Here is an 18,178-nt window from a genome sequence, read left to right as displayed (position 1 = left end):
AACATACACACCCAAGAACACTTGTGCACAACAAACACAACACACCGAATCACAAATGTGCACTTGCACCCATAAGTTTCATAAACACTAAAGAGGTTGGGCTATAATCCCAAATCCCTTAAAAAATACAAGAGGAGCTGCCCATATATATAGGGCTTTGGAGGAGGCCTTGGGAGGGGCTCCACATAGTCGTTGGAGCCCCTCCAACGGTCACAAATGTGACCGTTGGAGGGGTCCAACGACTAGTGGGTTGGGCCCCTCCCAATGCATGTACAATGCATTAAATGCAAAAGCAAAAAATAAATAAAGAAAAAGAAAAAAAGGAAAATACAAAAAAGCATATTCTCGAAAAAGAATATGTGTAAAATTCCTAAACTACCCTTACTAATGACTATATATATTTTATATATATAATTGGTAAATACATATACATATATTATATATATGTATATGTATTACCTTATATATATAAAATATATATACGAAATTACAAGTTTGATTACATAATTTAACACCCCCCCTCAAACTTAGGGCAAGATGACCGATAGTTTGCCAAGAAGGAAGTTGAACCGCTGAGCGCACAAGGCTTTAGTAAAGAAATTTGCCAACTGATATTCGGACGTGACATAAGGGAGATCGATCACTCCTCGGAGATATGCTTCACGAACATAGTGACAGTCCATTTCGATGTGTTTAGTCCGCTCATGAAAGGTGTGGTTCTTTGCAATGTAGATTGCACTTTTGTTGTCGCAGCATAGCTTGGTGGGTCCTTCAATTTTGATCCCCATGTCTTCTAGTAGTTGGTGAATCCAAACAATCTCCATGGTAGTAGTGGCCATGGCACGATATTCAGCTTCAGTTGAGGAGAGCGACACCTTTTGTTGCTTCTTGCATCTCCATGAAATTAGTGAGTTTCCTAAGAACACACAAAAACCAGTGGTGGAGTGACGGTTATTTGGGTCACCTCCCCAATCTGAGTCAGTATAAGCAATCAATTTTAAGTTAGAGGAAGAGGACAGAAAAACTCCCTTATTTAGAGTATCCTTTATGTATCTTACGACCCGTAAGATGGCACTCATGTGAACGGATGTAGGCGCATGCTGAAACTGACTTGCAGTATGGACTGCATGGGATATATCTGATCTGGTAATACTCAGATACATCAGAGATCCTACAAGTTGTCTGTAGGGTGTAGGATCCAACAGGGGAACTCCATCATCAATTTTCATCTTTGCTCCTACAACCGCAGGAGTTTCACAAAGCTTCTCATCTGTAATACCTGACCTGTCAATGATCTCAGAAGCAAGCTTAGTTTGAGATAAGAAATATCCTCTAAGAGAGTATGCCACTTCAATTCCCAAAAAATAAGTTAAAAAACCCAAGTCAGACATTTCAAATTTATCTTTTAAGATAGATTTTATACTTTTAACCCCGTTAGAATCACTCCCAGTGATGAGCATGTCATCAACATACAGAAGTAAAATTACAATCCCTGCATTGGATTTGCTAACAAATAGAGCAGTGTCAGTAAAACAAGAGGAAAAACCATTCTCAATCATAACAGAGTTAAATTTATCATACCAAGCCTTGGGAGCTTGTTTTAGGTCATAGAGTGCTTTCTGAAGACGAAGCACCTTTCCCTTAGGAGTCTCCATTCCAGGAGGAGCATCCATGTAGACTTCTTCGCTTAAATCGCCATTTAAAAAGGCATTTTTCACATCCATTTGATAGATGTTCCATTTGTTGATAGAGGCAACGGTTATAAGACATCGAACAGTGACCATACGAGCTACATGAGCAAAAGTTTCTTCATAATCAATACCATATTCTTGACTATATCCTTTTGCAACCAAGCGAGCTTTATACCTTTCAAGGGATCCATCACTTTTAGTTTTTACTTTGAAAACCCATCTGCACCCTATTGTTTTCTTGCCTTTAGGAAGATTTTGGAATTCCCAGGTTTTGGCTCTTCTCAGATCCTCAAGTTCATTGTCCATGGCATTAATCCATTCAGGGCATCTACGTGCTTCTTCAAAATTTCTAGGTTCTATATAAGAGTGGATGGCACTAAGGCAGGCTCTATATCTTGGTGAGAAGGAGTCATAGGAAATGAACCTAGAAGGAGGCCTTCTACTTCTCTCAGTTCTACGAGGGATCACTTCATTCTGAGAGGCACTGGGACTCGCATCATTATATCTGTCAAGAGCACTCCTAAAGTTGTTTTGATCTCTATGAGAGTAGGTGATAGGGTCTCTAGGTAATTCAATAGGTTGATGTGACGAAGGAGATAAGGAGATGTTTTCCTCGGTTTCAAGTTCATTTGGGTTACTTTGATCTGACTCATTATCACTAATATCATCGTCCTTATTCAATAAATCAAATAAAAAAGAATAATCCATATTTTCATTATGGGGGTCACAACGTTCAAATCCACTAACATTTTCCAAAAAACTCACGTTTCTGGAAACATACAATTTATCACTTTTGATATCATAACAACGAAACCCCTTTTGGGTTTCAGAATAGCCAAGAAAGGCACAAGGAATGGCTTTTGGAGAAAGTTTATCATTCTTATCAGTAAGAACAAAACACTTACACCCAAAGACCCTTAACCTGCTATAATCAGGTTCCTTATCATACAGTTTTTCAAAGGGAGAAATTTTGTTTAAATTTTTCGATGGAAGTCGGTTTATGAGATAGACAGAGGTAAGGGCTGCCTCAGCCCAAAGATTTTTTGGAATGTTTTTGAGAAATGAGCAAAGTCCTAGTGGTTTCAATGATGTGCCTGTGCTTTCGTTCGGCTAACCCATTTTGTTGAGGGGTTTTCGGACATGATTTTTGGTGAAGAATTCCAAAATTTTCAAGATAACTCTTAAATTCATTTGAGAGGTATTCTCCTCCAGAGTCAGACCTAAAGATTTTTAAACATCCATTGAATTGATTTGAAATCATCATGTGAAAACTTTTAAAGGTTGAAAAAACCTCATGTTTATGTTTAAGGAAATAGATCCAACAAAACCTAGTATAGTCATCCACAAAGATCACATAATATGAAAAACCTCCTTTTGACATTACCGGAGCCGGTCCCCATACATCGGAATGGACAATTTCAAATGGTTTTGTCGTAAACATGGATCTTTGAGGAAAAGGCAAACATTTCATTTTCCCAAGAATGCATTCATTACACAAAAAGTCACTTTTACAAAGATGTTTAACAAAAGGCAAATACGAGATTTTAACAATATTGGGATGACCCAATCTCTTATGCCATACATGAATGTCTTTGTTTTGGACGACGTTGCAAAATTGACTCTTGGGAACTTGAAGAAAATCTACGTAGTAGAGGTCTCCTCTTCTAGAGCCTTCCCCAATCAATCTCCCGGACTGGCGATCCTGTATCCAACATTTATTAGAAGAAAATTTTATATCGCAACCATGGTCCGAGAGTTGGGAAACGGAAAGAAGATTTAGGTTAAGGTTTGGGATAAAACGAATTTTTGGAACAAAGAAGTCTTGTTTTTCAAAATTACCTATTCCTTTAATCTCAAGAGATGTACCGTCCACGGTTGATACAAAGGATGGAAAAGCATTTTTAGAAAAATTTGAAAGAGTGCAATAACTAGGGGTCATGTGAAAGGATGCCCCGGAATCTAAAAGCCAAGATGTCTTACCGGGGGAAGAGGATGACATAGCGGCTCCGGAAGTACCTCCCTTGAGAAGAGGTTGTAGGGCTTCCACGATTTGTTGAAGAGAAAGAGACTCACTTGATAAAGAGGGTCGTTCTTCAACTTGAGATGCCATAGCCGTTGCAATCAATTTCTTCCATTTAGGACACAAGGTTTTGATATGTCCGGGTTCTTTACAATGATAGCCAGTTACTTTGCTATAATCTCTTTTGCCATACCGATCATTTCCTCCTTGACCTTGATTCTTGAAATGAGGAGGTCTATAGGTCCTCATGTTATTTCCCGGTCTTGACACGGCATTAGCCATTTCACCATCTTCTTGAGTAGAGGAAGCAACAAGAATGCTAGGATTATTTTTGCCAATCCCCATACGGGTTTCTTCACCACTTAGCTTGGTGATAACATCTTCGAGTGAGGGGGATGTGAAGGCGGAGAGAAGAGAGGACCGAACTTGTTCAAATTCGGGTCTAAGGCCATTTAAAAAATTGAAGAACCGGTCTTCTTCAAGTTGTTTGTGCCTTAATTCGATTGCCTCACCACTCCATTTAGGTTCAAGAATTGCGAACTCGTCCCAAATAGAGGATAATTCGGTAAAATACTCCCGAATGGTCATGTCATTTTGTTGGAGAGTCAAAGCCCTCTTTTGGAGAAAGTACTTGTGGGATAGATCTCTTGAGGTGTACATTTTCTCAAGATATACCCAAGCTTCGGAAGCCCTTTTAAATTTGATGATGTTGGCATTTATCTTGGTCTCAACGGATGAGAAAATCCAAGATAAGATCTTGAAGTTCTTCATTTCCCAATCATCATGTTTCTTAGAATACACTTCAAGGGCCTTTTGTCTTTCATCCCCTTCAAGGATCTTAATATCCCCTCCTTCAACAATGGTAATTTTGGGTTCCGGTTCCGGTATGGATCCATGAACGTAACCCCAAAGCCCCTTTCCTTTAATATGGGCTTCCATATTACCGGCCCAAACATGATAGTTTGAGCCATTAAGCTTAAACCCAAGAGAGAAATTGGAGTCTTTTTCGCCCATTAGAGAGGAAAGAATGCAAGAGATAGTATGTACCTTAATTACTTTTTGCGTCTTTCTTGACAAAAGAGGCTCCTAAAATATTGCTCGAAGAAGAGGATCCTCTTTGATTTCAAAAAACTTGAAGGCACGCTTCCCGAGGAATACAAAAGAAGGCGAATCGCAATTCTTCTTCTTCAACGAGGCTCTGATACCATGTAAAAGTATCTTCAACAAGATACTTTAGCCGATAACACAACAAACTTAAGAATAAATGTGTGAACATACACACCCAAGAACACTTGTGCACAACAAACACAACACACTGAATCACAAATGTGCACTTGCACCCATAAGTTTCATAAACACTAAAGAGGTTGGGCTATAATCCCAAATCCCTTAAAAAATACAAGAGGAGCTGCCCATATATATAGGGCTTTGGAGGAGGCCTTGGGAGGGGCTCCACATAGTCGTTGGAGCCCCTCCAACGGTCACAAATGTGACCGTTGGAGGGGTCCAACGATTAGTGGGTTGGGCCCCTCCCAATGCATGTACAATGCATTAAATGCAAAAGCAAAAAATAAATAAAGAAAAAGAAAATACAAAAAAGCATATTCTCGAAAAAGAATATGTGTAAAATTCCTAAACTACCCTTACTATGACTATATATATTTTATATATATAATTGGTAAATACATATACATATATTATATATATGTATATGTATTACCTTATAAATATAAAATATATATACAAAATTACAAGTTTGATTACATAATTTAACAAAACCATCAACAAAGACAACATAATATGAGAAGTCTCCTTTGGATATAACAGGAGAAGGACCCCATACATCGGAATGAACAAGTTTGAACGGCCGTGTAGAAACATAATTTCTTTGAGTAAATGGAATAGCTTTAGATTTCCCAAAAATGCAATCTTTACAAGTCATGTGCTTGTCTTTACAAGTATTATCCAAAAAAGGAAAAAGAGACACCTTTAAAAAATTCGGATGACCAAGTCTCTTATGTCAAACTTCAATATTTTTGACATTTACAAAATTACAAAATGACTTGGATGGAAGAGACAAAAAATCTGTGTAATAAAGATCGCCCCTCCTATGGCCTTGCCCAATCAGCTTTCCTAACTGAAGATCCTACACTGTGCAATCTTTAGGTGAGAAAGAGACTTGGCAACCATGATCGGTATTTTTCTTCATTATTATTTGTATTTTTTCAACTTTTAATTTTGTTGCTGACTAGGGTATAAATAAAAAAATCACTTTGACATGACACATATTGTTACTAATATGTTGCTCATAATTAGGAAACTCCTCTTCACGAATTATTGCCTTCATATAAATGTGTATGTTTGTTTCCAAGATAAGTTCAATTACTTGTGATTCTTATCCTAGTAGTAATTTCAATCTTTCTCAAAGTTTATCATGTTTCATCCCTTGCCATGAATTTTATTTTTGTGGTCAACTTATCAAACTTAGCTGTAATGTTATCTTCTTTTTAGTTAGTTGTGTTGTGCAGGATCAGTTATTAGGGAAGAAGATTGACCATAGAAGAGGAGATCTGTATTATCTGGATTGGATTGATATGAGGGAGCATAAGGAAGTTAGAACTAGATATGGAACTTTAGTTTTGGATGGGTCTGTTTTGTGGTATCAGAGATTGGGGCATATTTTCAGCTCTAGATTGCAAAGTTTAGTGTCTTCGAAAAGTTTTGGAAAATCCAAGCTAGTTGTGTCAAATCATGTTAAAGATTGCATGAGTTGTAGACTAGCCAAAAGTCATGCCTTGCCATTTAAGTCCAGTGATAGGGAATCATAAAGTTTTTTGGCTTGGTACATTCAGATGTGTGGGGTCCTTCTCTTGTTGTGTCAAAATGAGGATCATCCTATTTTGTAACTTTCATAGATGATTGTACAAGGTTCATATGAATATATTTTATGAAAAATAGAAATGATCTTTTTAAAAATTTTAAGAGCTTTTATGCCATTGTTGAAAATCAATTCGCAACCAAGATTAAAACTCTGTGTACGAACTTTGGTGGTGAATATGCAAGCTATGCATTTGAAAAATTCCTGCAAAAGAGAGGTGTGGTTCACCAAAAAATCTTGTCCTTGCACTCCTAAGCAAAATGGTGCAGCTGAAAGGAAAAATAGGCATATCTTGGAAACAACCAGCTCTCTCATGTTTCATGGAGAAGTACCCAAAGTGCTTTGAGCAAATGGAGTTCAACCAAGCATTTATTAGATAAATCACATGCCTTCTGGAGTACTTACAAGAATATCTCCTTTTCAAAAACTGTATGGAAATGTTTCAAACTATGATATGTTAAGGTTTTAGTTGTGTATGTTTTGTTTTGCTAGCTGACATATACAAAGACAAGTTATCTCCTAAAGCTGGCAAATATTGCTTTCTTGGTTTTGCTAAGGGTAAAAAATGATACAAATGTTATGATCCAATTGTAAAGAGAGTGGGGGTATCCAGGCATATTGTTTTTTAGGGGAATGTGCTATACTTTAGTCCGTATGAAGAAATAGAAAATGAATCTGACTTGTCCTTTTTGGTTCCCTTAAGGTGGTTGAGAGAATGGAGAGTCAAGGGGAGCAACTTCTGGCTAGAGAAGATAGGTTTAATCAAACTTAGTCAAGGATACATGAAGGTGTGATTGAAATTCTATTTTTTGATCAAGTGAAAGAGCAAGAAAGTGAAGAGGCCAATCTTGATTTCATTCCTATGACAGTTGGTCCGGGACAACAACAACAAAACTCAGAGTTATCATCTTCCTCTTCTTCTGCGTCTTCTCAGGTACGTAAAAGTTACAGACCTATACTTCTGTCTCGTTTTGTGTTCTATGAGTCTTTTGCTCCTTATCATCGTGCTTTCTTAGCCTTAATTCATTCTTATGTTGAGCTTGAGTCCTATGTAGAGGCAGCAGGAAAGAAAGAGTAATAAAGAGCCATGGTTGATGAAATGAATACACTTGAAAGAATGCAAGCACAAGAACTAGTAAAACCTTCTCTAAAGAAAAATATCATTGGCAGTAAATTGGTGTATAAGGTAAAGACAAAGGTAGATGGGTTAATGGAGAGGTATAAAGTCAGATTGATAACTAAGGGGTACAATCAGCGTTTTGGAATTGATTTTGCAGAAACTTTTGTCGTTGTGGCTCATATGTCCACAATTTGTATACTTCTAATAGTGGTTGCAGTTCAGCAGTGGGATCTTTGGCAGTTAGATGTGAATAATGCATTTTTGAATGGAGATTTGCAGGAGGAAGTGTATATGGACCATAAGGATACTCAAATCCAGAAGGTAGAGTTTGCAGACTTCACAGAGCTCATATGGACTCAAATAAGAACCTCAAACTTGGTTTGAGAAATTTTGTTCGGCAGTGAGATCACTTGGCCTTGAACAGAGTCACCATGATCCTGCTTTGTTTGTTTCATCCTCTGCACTTGGAAGATGTATATTGCTTCTTTATGTCGACGATATGATACTCACAGGAGATGAAACAAAAAAGAAATTGGCTAACATGTTTGATATGAAAGACTTGGGGCGCTTGAAGTACTTTCTTGGTCTTGAGATAGCATACTCTTCAACGAGACCGTACTTGTCTCGACATAAATATGCTACAGATTTGGTTGTGAAAGCAAGATTAACTGATGATTCAAAAAGAGTAAATTCTCCCATGGAGGCTAATTTGAAAATGAAGGTTTGAGATAGAGTAGAGCTAGAAGATCTTGTAGTATATAGGCAATTAACTGAGAGTTTTATATATATGACTATATCCAAACTAGATATAACATATGCATTTCATATATTTAGTCAGTTTATGCCCCTAAATTGGTTCATTTGGCAGTTGTACTCAAGATCATCAGATATGTCAGAGACTCTATACACTATGACATGTTTTTCTCGTCTTCATCCGGCAAAGAGTTGAGAACTTTTTGTGATGCTGATTTTGGAGGGTCCACTAGAAATCGACTTTCCATTAGAGGGTTTTGTGTCTTTTTCGGAAGCTCTTTAATCTTGTGAAAGAGCAAGAAGCAACAAAGGGTTGCCTTGTCCACTGCAGAAGCTGAATATAGAGCTATGACTCAAGTTGTGGTTGAGATTATTTGGATAAGATGGCTATCGAAGGAATTAAAATTTTCATGTGACAAAGAAAACCCAGCTATATTGTGACAATATGAGTACTATTCACATTATCAAGAATCCAGAATTTCATTAGCGCACTAAGCACACTAAAATAGATTGCCATTATACAAGAAGGGCTTATGAAGATGGGATTATAGCTTTGGAGCATGTCAGATCAAAGAATCAGATAGCAGACGTGTTTACAAAAGGTCTTCCCCTTTTGCATTTCAATTCTTTCCTTTCTAAACTTGAAATGATTCCCTTGCATCTTTCCAAGTTTGAAGAGTATTGAAACTTGAAAGTATATGTAATATAAAGTAGTATAAACATGTGTAAAGTAAGTTTATAAAGTTATTATGTAAATACCCTATAGTAAAGGGGGGTATACTTGTCTTTTTATCTTTTCTTTTGATGTACTCTAAAGGGGGTCGACCCTTTTTAACATGTAAGAGAGTTCTCTCAAAGATTGAGGATAATGAAATACGTTAACCTCTTCTCCTTTGTGTTCCATTTGTGAAGTCGTAACCCTAATGCATGTTTCCAATTTTCACAAGTATAAGCAAGATTCTTTTGTAATAACAAGTGCAAGCAGAGCGTACTTATCTCAGTTCAACTTCTTTATTATTATTAAGGAACACAGAGACACACATAAAAGGAACCATATGCATCACCTATCATGTCATAGAGTATCCTACTAGTGTAAACATTAAAAAAACAATATATTTTTTTGTTTTTTGCTTGAACTTTATGTTTGTAGTTGGAACTGTCTCTTATTACTTGATATAGTCAATCCTTCATGAGGTTGGCTAGCTTATTTGATATACCCTCAATGTTAGAAGATATGACATATGAAAGGACAATTAAAACCATAAGGATGGATATAAATAACCTCTTCTAGACGTATCACCCCAAGCCTGGTCCTAGTGGCTAACACTTATCCTTTTCACCAAGGTGCAAGTGAGAAATTCCAACGTTTTGCCAACCAGAGTCCTGCCAATGTGGCCTTGCCAAAAAAGAAAAGCTCAAAATTCTTTTAGGCCCAACTTTTTTTATCCTATCCTACTCTATTTTTTCCTTTTCTGTCTCTCTCCCTCTTCTTCTTCATTTTCTATTTCTTTTTTTTATTTACCAAATAGATGTCAAGAATGTTTTCCTCAACGGTGAATTAAAGGAAGAAGTTGATATGGACCCACTACCTAGATATGAGGTTCCTATTGGAAGGATGCTTCATTTAAGGAAAGCCTTGTATGGTTTGAAACAAGCGCCTAAATTTTGGTATGATCATTTTAGTTCTGTTATGATTAAACTTGGCGTTACTTCCTGTTATACTGACATTGTTATGTTTATTAAGAGATCTGACATAGGTATTGTTATCCTCTTCCTATATCTTGATGACATGATCCTGTGGAGACAAACAGGGAGTTAGTTTTATTAAAAACGTTTTGAAACAAAACTTTGAAATGACTGATTTCGGCTTTCTTAGATATTTTTTAGGGATTGAGGTTGCATATTCCGCTCGTGGCTATTTTCTAACTCAATCCAAGTTTGCTTCAGACATCATAGACAGGTCCGGCATTACAGATGAGAAAAGGGTGGACACTCCTCAAGTAATAAATGCAAAAATGAAGATACATGATGGCACACCATTGGATGATCATATCCTTACCGCCAAATGATTGGGGCCCTCACTGTTAGTCAATTTCAGCATTCCCCTACCACTGTGCACATGAGTGTCATGATGCGTATCATTATATATTTACAAAATTCAATTTTTAAGGGGATTGTTTTGTCTTCCTCCTCCCCACTCGAATGAATTGCTTATACTAACTCTGATTGAGGAGATCCTAATGATAAATGCTCAATATAGTTTTTTGTGTGTTTGTAGGTGTCTCATTGGTGTTTTGAAAATGCAAGAACTTAGTTGTCATACACGCTAAGCGAAACCTAGGCGGTGAGCCCTTAAAAATCCTAGGCGAGGCCCAAGCGCGGGGCCTAGTCGGTCTAGGAGGTACCCCAAATAAAAAAAAATACAAATATGTAAACAAACTATTAAAATTAATAACATATATACAACATAAAATCAATCAATAATAAACAATATACAAAACAAAATATGTCGTCAAACACTTTGCTCTTTAGAATTGAGGTATGAACTCGAAAAGCTCAAATCAGTTCATGATGTTAGTTTGATCTTGAAAGCTGAATGTGTCTAACTATTTGTTGCAGACCCTTTCTAGATCTGTCGAAGACCAAGGATTGAGGGTGCAATCAGGCAAAATTGGACTTTGCTGGTGCTGTGTTTTTTAGGCGGAATTGGACTGCCCAAGCCTGCGCCTTGCTTTACATAGTGTGTCTTCATATTTGAAATGTGGAAATGTGAAATCACAATGAAAGGATCTACCCCGAGAAACAAAAAAAGCAAAAGCAGAAAAACACAACCAACATAATGACCAAGGGATCAATCCCTTCCCAAAATCAAATGACCAAGAAGAAACTATACAACAGAAAAAGTAGACAACCAATCATATAGATCAAATGGCAACCGGCATCTAAGAAACAGATCAACAAAGAAAAACCAATATTTAGAGAGATAGAAAACTAAAAAAAGAGCATCATTACTAATAAAGATGAAAAACACATAAATAAAAAAAGCAATGTATCCCTGGAATCAACCAAGAAATGAACAATACCCTAAAAAATAATCCTACCCATAACCTTGCAAGAAATAACTACCAACAAAAATCAAAAGGGAAACCAAATAAGATTATGGGTTTTCCAAGATCTACAAAAGTAATCCATAAAAACTCAAATGGGCTTCTCCTAAAAACCCAAAAACCACCAAGAAAGAAAGCATCAAACATACATCCCAAAAACCAAATAAGAAAACCCAAAACAAGATTTTCCCTAAGATAAACCCCAAAAGAAAAAGAGAGAGAGAGAGAGAGAGAGAGAGGGAGACGAGAGACAAATCAGAGAGACGAGAGAGAGAGACATGTACGCGAGAGTGAGAGTGTTGCTTCTTCTTCTGCCCTACCCAAAGAGAGTAGACACGAGAGAGAGGTGAAAAGGGGAAAAAGGTCCCTTTTTTATAAGTTGATTTAAGTCAACAAAAAAAAACAAAATATGGACAGTCCTGGGCATATGCCTAGGCGGTCCAAGCCTAGGTGGCAATATAGGGCCCCACCGCCCAAACCTTTGTTGTTGTTGTCCACTGAAGCCGAGTATCGTGTCACGGCCACCACAACATCTAAAATCGTGTGGTTGAGAAGATTATTGGAAGACATGGGGGTGCATAAGTTATCACCCTCAAGGTTATGCTATGACAATAAAAGCACTATCTACATAGCTGACAATCACACATTTCATGAGCGCACCAAACATATTGAAATGAATTGCCACTGTGTTCGTGAAGAGTATCTAAAGAAGGCCATCATCCTGCCTTATGTAACATAGAAATTTCAGATGGCCAACTTCTTTATGAAAGCTCTTCCTTCTCTCTGGTTTCATTTTTTCCTTGACAAACTTTTGGCGATTACACCGTAAGTTTGAGGGGCAGTGTTAAAGTATATATACTTATTGTTTGCGCGTATATATATATATAAGTGAAACCCATTAGGGGTATTTTGGTCATTACACATTATGTAATTAGTGGTGTTCTTAGAGGGCACTTTAGGGTTTTCCCTTTTAATGTATTTTATTCTTTTCCTCAAGGGCATTATAATCCTTATAATACCCTTGAAATAGAGCTGTTGAGAGTGCTCCCAACAACTATATTTCTAACTGCTGGGACTTGGGAGTGTGCCCATCAACTATATTTCTAGTTGTTGGGAGCACTTCCCAATGGCTCTTCTTTGCTTCCTTTTGTGTATAAATAGGGGGTGTAATCCCTGTTGTATGTTAAGCTTGTTTACAAGCATTCTCTTAATAATATTCCTAATTTTTTTCTTGTGTTTTAGCCCCTAAGTAGCTTGTGTGGTTGTGCGTTTGTATTGACCCATAAGTGGCCTTGGTTGTGTATGCTCTTGTGTTCTTGTATGTCATAAGAGGCACCCACTGTACTCTTTTTGTATTTTCACTAGAGATGACCCTCCATCTATGTACAAGATTGATTCTGTTATCACTGGCTATCTATTTGCTAGTAGTGAATTGTAGTTCCTAAAATAGGAATTATTTTATGCATTTGTAAAAAAATATATTGTCCATAGATTTATATTATCATCAGGTAGCTGCAGTGTGCAAGGTCATTGGTCAAACAAGTATTGGTTTATAGAGTTGGGCAACCTATATGACAATGTCTGCGATGTATATTGCTGCATCAGTTGCTTTTAGAAACGTGGATCAAATTTAGTAGAAACACTATTGAGTGGGCCATCATTCTTCTGGTCATGTTAAATGTATCAGTAATTTGGTACAATTTTTAATATTTCAATAAAACAAAGACGATATTATTTTGTAAGTACTAATGCAGGTAATGTAATTCCTGTCCATATAAAACAACTTTGTTCCACCTTTTCTGAAATTTGTACGTGAGATCCAGTTCAATACTAGCATGTTTAATCTGTCCTTCAGCTTCGGATTGAATTTGCATTTGATGTCATATATTTGAGTAAATAAGGAGTCCTCTTATATCATAAGTAAAGCCAATACTATAGAGAAAGCATCTGGTGCTTGTTCTTTTTCAAGACTTCATGCTTTCTGTTGTGATTATCTTTTCCTTCTGTGTACCTGTGAGGGACTGTCTCTAGAGTCTAGAGTCTAGAGTCAGTTCTGATTTCTCTTGGATATGATGCCAAAAAAGAAAAAAATACTAATGTTATGATATATCTCCAAGATGAGATTTTCAAAGTGTGCACAGTCTTTCATATCTGGTTTGTCGCTTAGGATGCCATCTGAGTCTAATCTCTTCTTTCTCCTACATGATTTTCTTGACATTTTATGCTATCAGTTGTCTGCAATGTTCTTATAATGTTATGCAGGCAAGATTATAGCAGCATGTGCAATTTTGAGAAACAGACAGCTATTAAGGGGCACATGGACAGGCTCAAGAGAACCATTCCAATCAATACCATACTTCTGAGAATAATCATAATCCCAGTATATTGACTTAAGACAAATGCACCATGTACTACCCAACAGAAGCATACCAGCTCACCCTTTTGCTCTCCAACTTGGTTTCAGTCACAGTTCACTTATGCTTACTATTGAGTCTCTTCATTTTCGTTCACAGATCCTTTAAGCCTAGTGCTAGCATAGAGCAGCAGGATTTAGAAACTGTTAAATGAAGTCAATATGCACTTATCCAAAAAAAAATATAAACCATATAGATACCTAAGCAAACTTCTTCAAAAGTTATATCTACTTATGAAATGCTGAGTATTTTAATTACTCAAATTGAACTCAAGACAAGCGAGATCAAGATGAAAGAGGACTACCATATCAAGAATATCTTCCTCAGATAGAGAATCATCAAAATGTGCTCGACCGTTAGTAGAATTATCTTTCTTGTCCAACCAAGAAGAATTTTCATCTCCCCGTCTACTTGCAGGTTTCTCATAAACATAAGGATGCCTCATCCAAGAACACTTCTTTACCTCCAATGGGGAAGGAAGAGGTTCTGACAGAAAACCATCAGAAGGTCTTGCAAATGGTATTTGTGAATTTTGAGCCTCAGATGACATAAAGTGTTGATGATATACAGAAGGATATGGTACTGGAGTCCTGCCCCATGCAATTTGTGAAGAATGAGCTGGCACTGCATATTCTTCTTCTGATAAGGGAACTGGAGATTCCCGACAAGGCCTTTTGACAAAGTACTCATCTCCAAATGAATTATCACTAACAGAAAATGAAATCCAGATCAATAAATTTGGTTTGTCTTAAAAGTAAAAGCAAGTGTGAATTATTACCTCTTAAATTTTCCGTCCAGGCCACTTCGACCATCAATAAGTGCACAGAGAGTTTCACCAATTTCCTGTGTTAACTCCTGAAAATCGACAATATTTAAAACATACATATGAATGGTTCTCCAAGGAGTATTTACATAAAAAAGCACTACATTTTGGATCAAACCTGGCAATCCCGGCTAATTTTAACAGGCTTGTAATCATTTAATGGATTTTTAAGATGAAGAGTTTTTTGAAAGGGTAGATTGTGCAACCGAAGCCATTTAACTTTGAAAGTCCGTCCCCAAGGATTATTTCCACTGCTAGATTCACCCCAAACATTATCATGCCTCCAACCAACAGGAGACGTCATTTGTGCATAACCTTGGAAATACCCACTCATATTGACGCTGAAGATAAGAATTACTCTGTCCGAATTCTGCGTGATACAAATTGCAGCAATAAGAATAAGAAAAGGAGAACAGAAAATATGAAGAAAATGACTACTAAGCATTTACATGAAAAGCTTCCTCCAGAATTGGTTCGTTCATTACTTGTGTAGCCCAAATACCTCTTTCAATTGAGAGCTGAATATTATGGTGACTTAAACTTTTAATAATAAAATATCTTGTCACATTCAGCTTTTGGTTTTGCACATCATGTAAATCAGTCCTCCCTACAAAAGAATGGTTTTCTTGCTCATCAGCCATTACAGAATTGCAAGGTTCATTCTCTCTGTAACTTGAGATTCCTGAAAACCAACAGTTTTGATAGGTCATATGAAGTAAGGAAAACAAGAATCTCAAAAACCAATGGACAAAGAAATTTTCAAAATAAACTACCTGACAATTAGGTGTGATCACATCAATCAAACATATGAAGACATGCACATGCACGCAAGCACAAACACATACACACAGATAGGAAGATTAGTGATGTCTACATTCCTCTAAGGATAATCATATGTGGCCTGAAGGTCTAAGACTAAACATGAACAAGAGGTGCTCAACTCACCTTTCTTAAACCCACAATCAATCTACGCTTTAGATTTTTATCACCTTCATTCATGTATAGTTATCAAGACATGAAAATGTTCAGTCCCACATCTCATGTGTAGCATTTCACAAGATTTCTATTAACATAAAAATTAGTTCTGAGTTCCTTATGCTGTATGTTCAATTCTCAAACTACGGACAGTCTCTCATTTTAAAAGTTTTGATACCTTAACATGTTCATGTTGACGCACAACATTTACATGAAAAACAAACTAAATTGTACACTGGCAGAATGAGTATTTTGTTTTATTTTCCCTTTGAAGCCATAAAAGAAGAAATTGACTGGAAGAAGAAATCAGGAATAGGTGACAATTAGAACCAAGAAAAGACAAAGGATCATGCTATTTCAAGACATATTCAATTGTATTTTTTTATTTTATGCTATAAAAATTAATGGACACCTGTTGTACATTTTTCAGGTTCTTTATTATGCAATATTTTTTGGTCCATGTAATTCCACATGAAATTGCATTTTAATGATTGATAGGTTGCCCTTGAGCGAAGCCTTTAAGGGACGAATGGCCCAACAAGTTTTGAAAACCCAACCTCGGGTGGATTTCCAGCAACTTACTAGGTTGGGGGTGTTGGTGTGTGTGTACATGTATATGTATCCTGAAACCTGTTAAAATATGGTATGCGTATGGATCTGGATCCAGATCCATACGCACGTTATGTTTTAACACATGCACAATGCCATTTCATTAATGGCATTCCTGTAAATTTTATGTTATCTCAGCTATTGTATTTTTTCCCTATTTATAAAGTTTAGGGCAGGGAGGTTGGGTTAACGTGCGCCACCCCCAGCCATTGTGAATCTCCCTCCTCTCTCTCTCTCTTTTCTTATTTTCTGCAGTGAAGGCTGAACCCCACACAGAATCTTATATGGTATCAGAGCAGCAGGTTGTGGAACCCTACCAGACGTGTGTTCAGCGAGATCTGAAGATTTCTGAAGGAACAGTTTTGATACACCTCTTCGTCCATTCTTCTTCCTTTCTTGGTAACTTCTGCACTCGTTCATTTTGATTTCTCTCCTTTTCTGATTCTTATTCATTCTGATTCTTAATGTCTGCAGCACTCGTTAAATGTGAAAACACGTCTGCAGTTTTCACAGTACTCGTTATCATCACCATTTGTCTCTCCTTTTCTGATTCTTATTCATTCTGATTCTTAACGTCTGCAGCACTCGTTAAATGTGAAAACACGTCTGCAGTTTTCACAGTACTCGTTAAATGTGAAAACACGTCTGCAGTTTTCACATTTAACGCCTCTTCGACATCAACGATTGCAGTTTCCCTCTTTGATTGCAGTCTTCTTTTTTATTGCAATCAAATCTACTGCAGTTTTTGAGTATTTTTTGTTGATTTATTTCCCCTCTTTGATTACAGAAGTTTTCTTTTCTATTACTGTTTCATGTTTTCTGTGCGACGCCTATAGGCAGGTTATAACAGTCTACAATCTCGACCCTAAAAAAAAGGGGTTTTATTAGTATCACGGGTGCATCCCTTATTAAAGTTCTATTGATTGATTAAGTGATCTTCAATTTTCTTTTCTTTCTCTTCATTCGTCTTGTTCGTTTATTCGTTGTTCCATTGATATGGATTACTCTTCGTCATCCACCTTGTCCTCCGGTCCCTCTGCAAATTTCTTGAGTCAGCTTGTTACAGAAAAACTTACTCTAATTTTTTGACCTGGAAGAGACAAATACTTCCTTTTATACGGAGTCAGGATCTCGACGAACATCTGGATGGTTTGGTTCCTATACCACCACGGTTTATTTTGCAGGAAACCACCAATGAGAAGGGTGACATCATTACTATTTCCTTTAAGAATCCAGAGTATACAGCCTGGAGGAAGCGGGATCAGTCTTTGGTTGCTTATATTACGTCAACAGTATCTCAAGAAGTGTTGGTTACTCTTTCAGATGATTGCACTGCGGCGGATCTGTGGAGTAAGTTGTCTCAGACATACTCTCAGATATCAGAAGCTCGAGTTATGTACTTAAAAAATGAGTTTCAAAGTTTGAAGAAAGGCTCCATGTCAGTCATGGAATACATAGGCCGCTTGAAGAGTATTACTGACCAATTGGCGGTTATTGGAAGTGCTATTTCAGATAAAGATAAAGTTCAACAACTCCTCAATGGATTGGGCCCTGATTTTGACATGTTTACCACAGCTTTGTCATGCCTTCCTCACTTGCCTACCTTTGACGATCTTCAAGCGAAACTTCTCCAGCATGAGATGATTATGAAACAAAGAGCAGAAGGAAATGAATAAGTTTGTTCTCATTCAGTTTTGACCATGGACACTTCTGTCGGTTTTGGACGAGGAAATGGAGGGCATCAAGGAGGCAGAGGCCGCAGACGTTTTGGACAGGGAGATCATGGTA

At 37.1% G+C, this 18,178-nt stretch overlaps 1 protein-coding gene across 3 annotated transcripts in view; it reads right to left on the bottom strand.

Annotated features, from left to right (window-relative positions):
* The window catches only part of LOC149832961 (uncharacterized), a 74,516-nt gene that overhangs the window by 13,047 nt on the left and 43,291 nt on the right, over nt 1–18,178 (bottom strand). For 2 of the 3 annotated variants that reach the window (XM_090014804.1, XM_090014805.1), the window contains exons 5-8: nt 15,256–15,488; nt 14,925–15,176; nt 14,762–14,838; nt 14,288–14,690 (exon numbers count right to left, since the gene is read on the bottom strand). In XM_090014804.1, coding sequence (XP_089870930.1) covers nt 14,288–14,690; nt 14,762–14,838; nt 14,925–15,176; nt 15,256–15,488 — 965 coding nt within the window. The remainder of the gene's footprint in view (nt 1–14,287; nt 14,691–14,761; nt 14,839–14,924; nt 15,177–15,255; nt 15,489–18,178) is intronic. The other variant, XM_090014806.1, reaches the window with a different exon arrangement.

This window comes from Nuphar pumila, chromosome 7 (assembly GCF_984573655.1).
Source record: "Nuphar pumila chromosome 7, dmNupPumi1.hap1.1, whole genome shotgun sequence".
NCBI lineage: Eukaryota > Viridiplantae > Streptophyta > Magnoliopsida > Nymphaeales > Nymphaeaceae > Nuphar > Nuphar pumila.
Note: the sequence above shows the minus strand (reverse complement) of the source record. Positions and strands in the feature narration are given on the sequence as shown.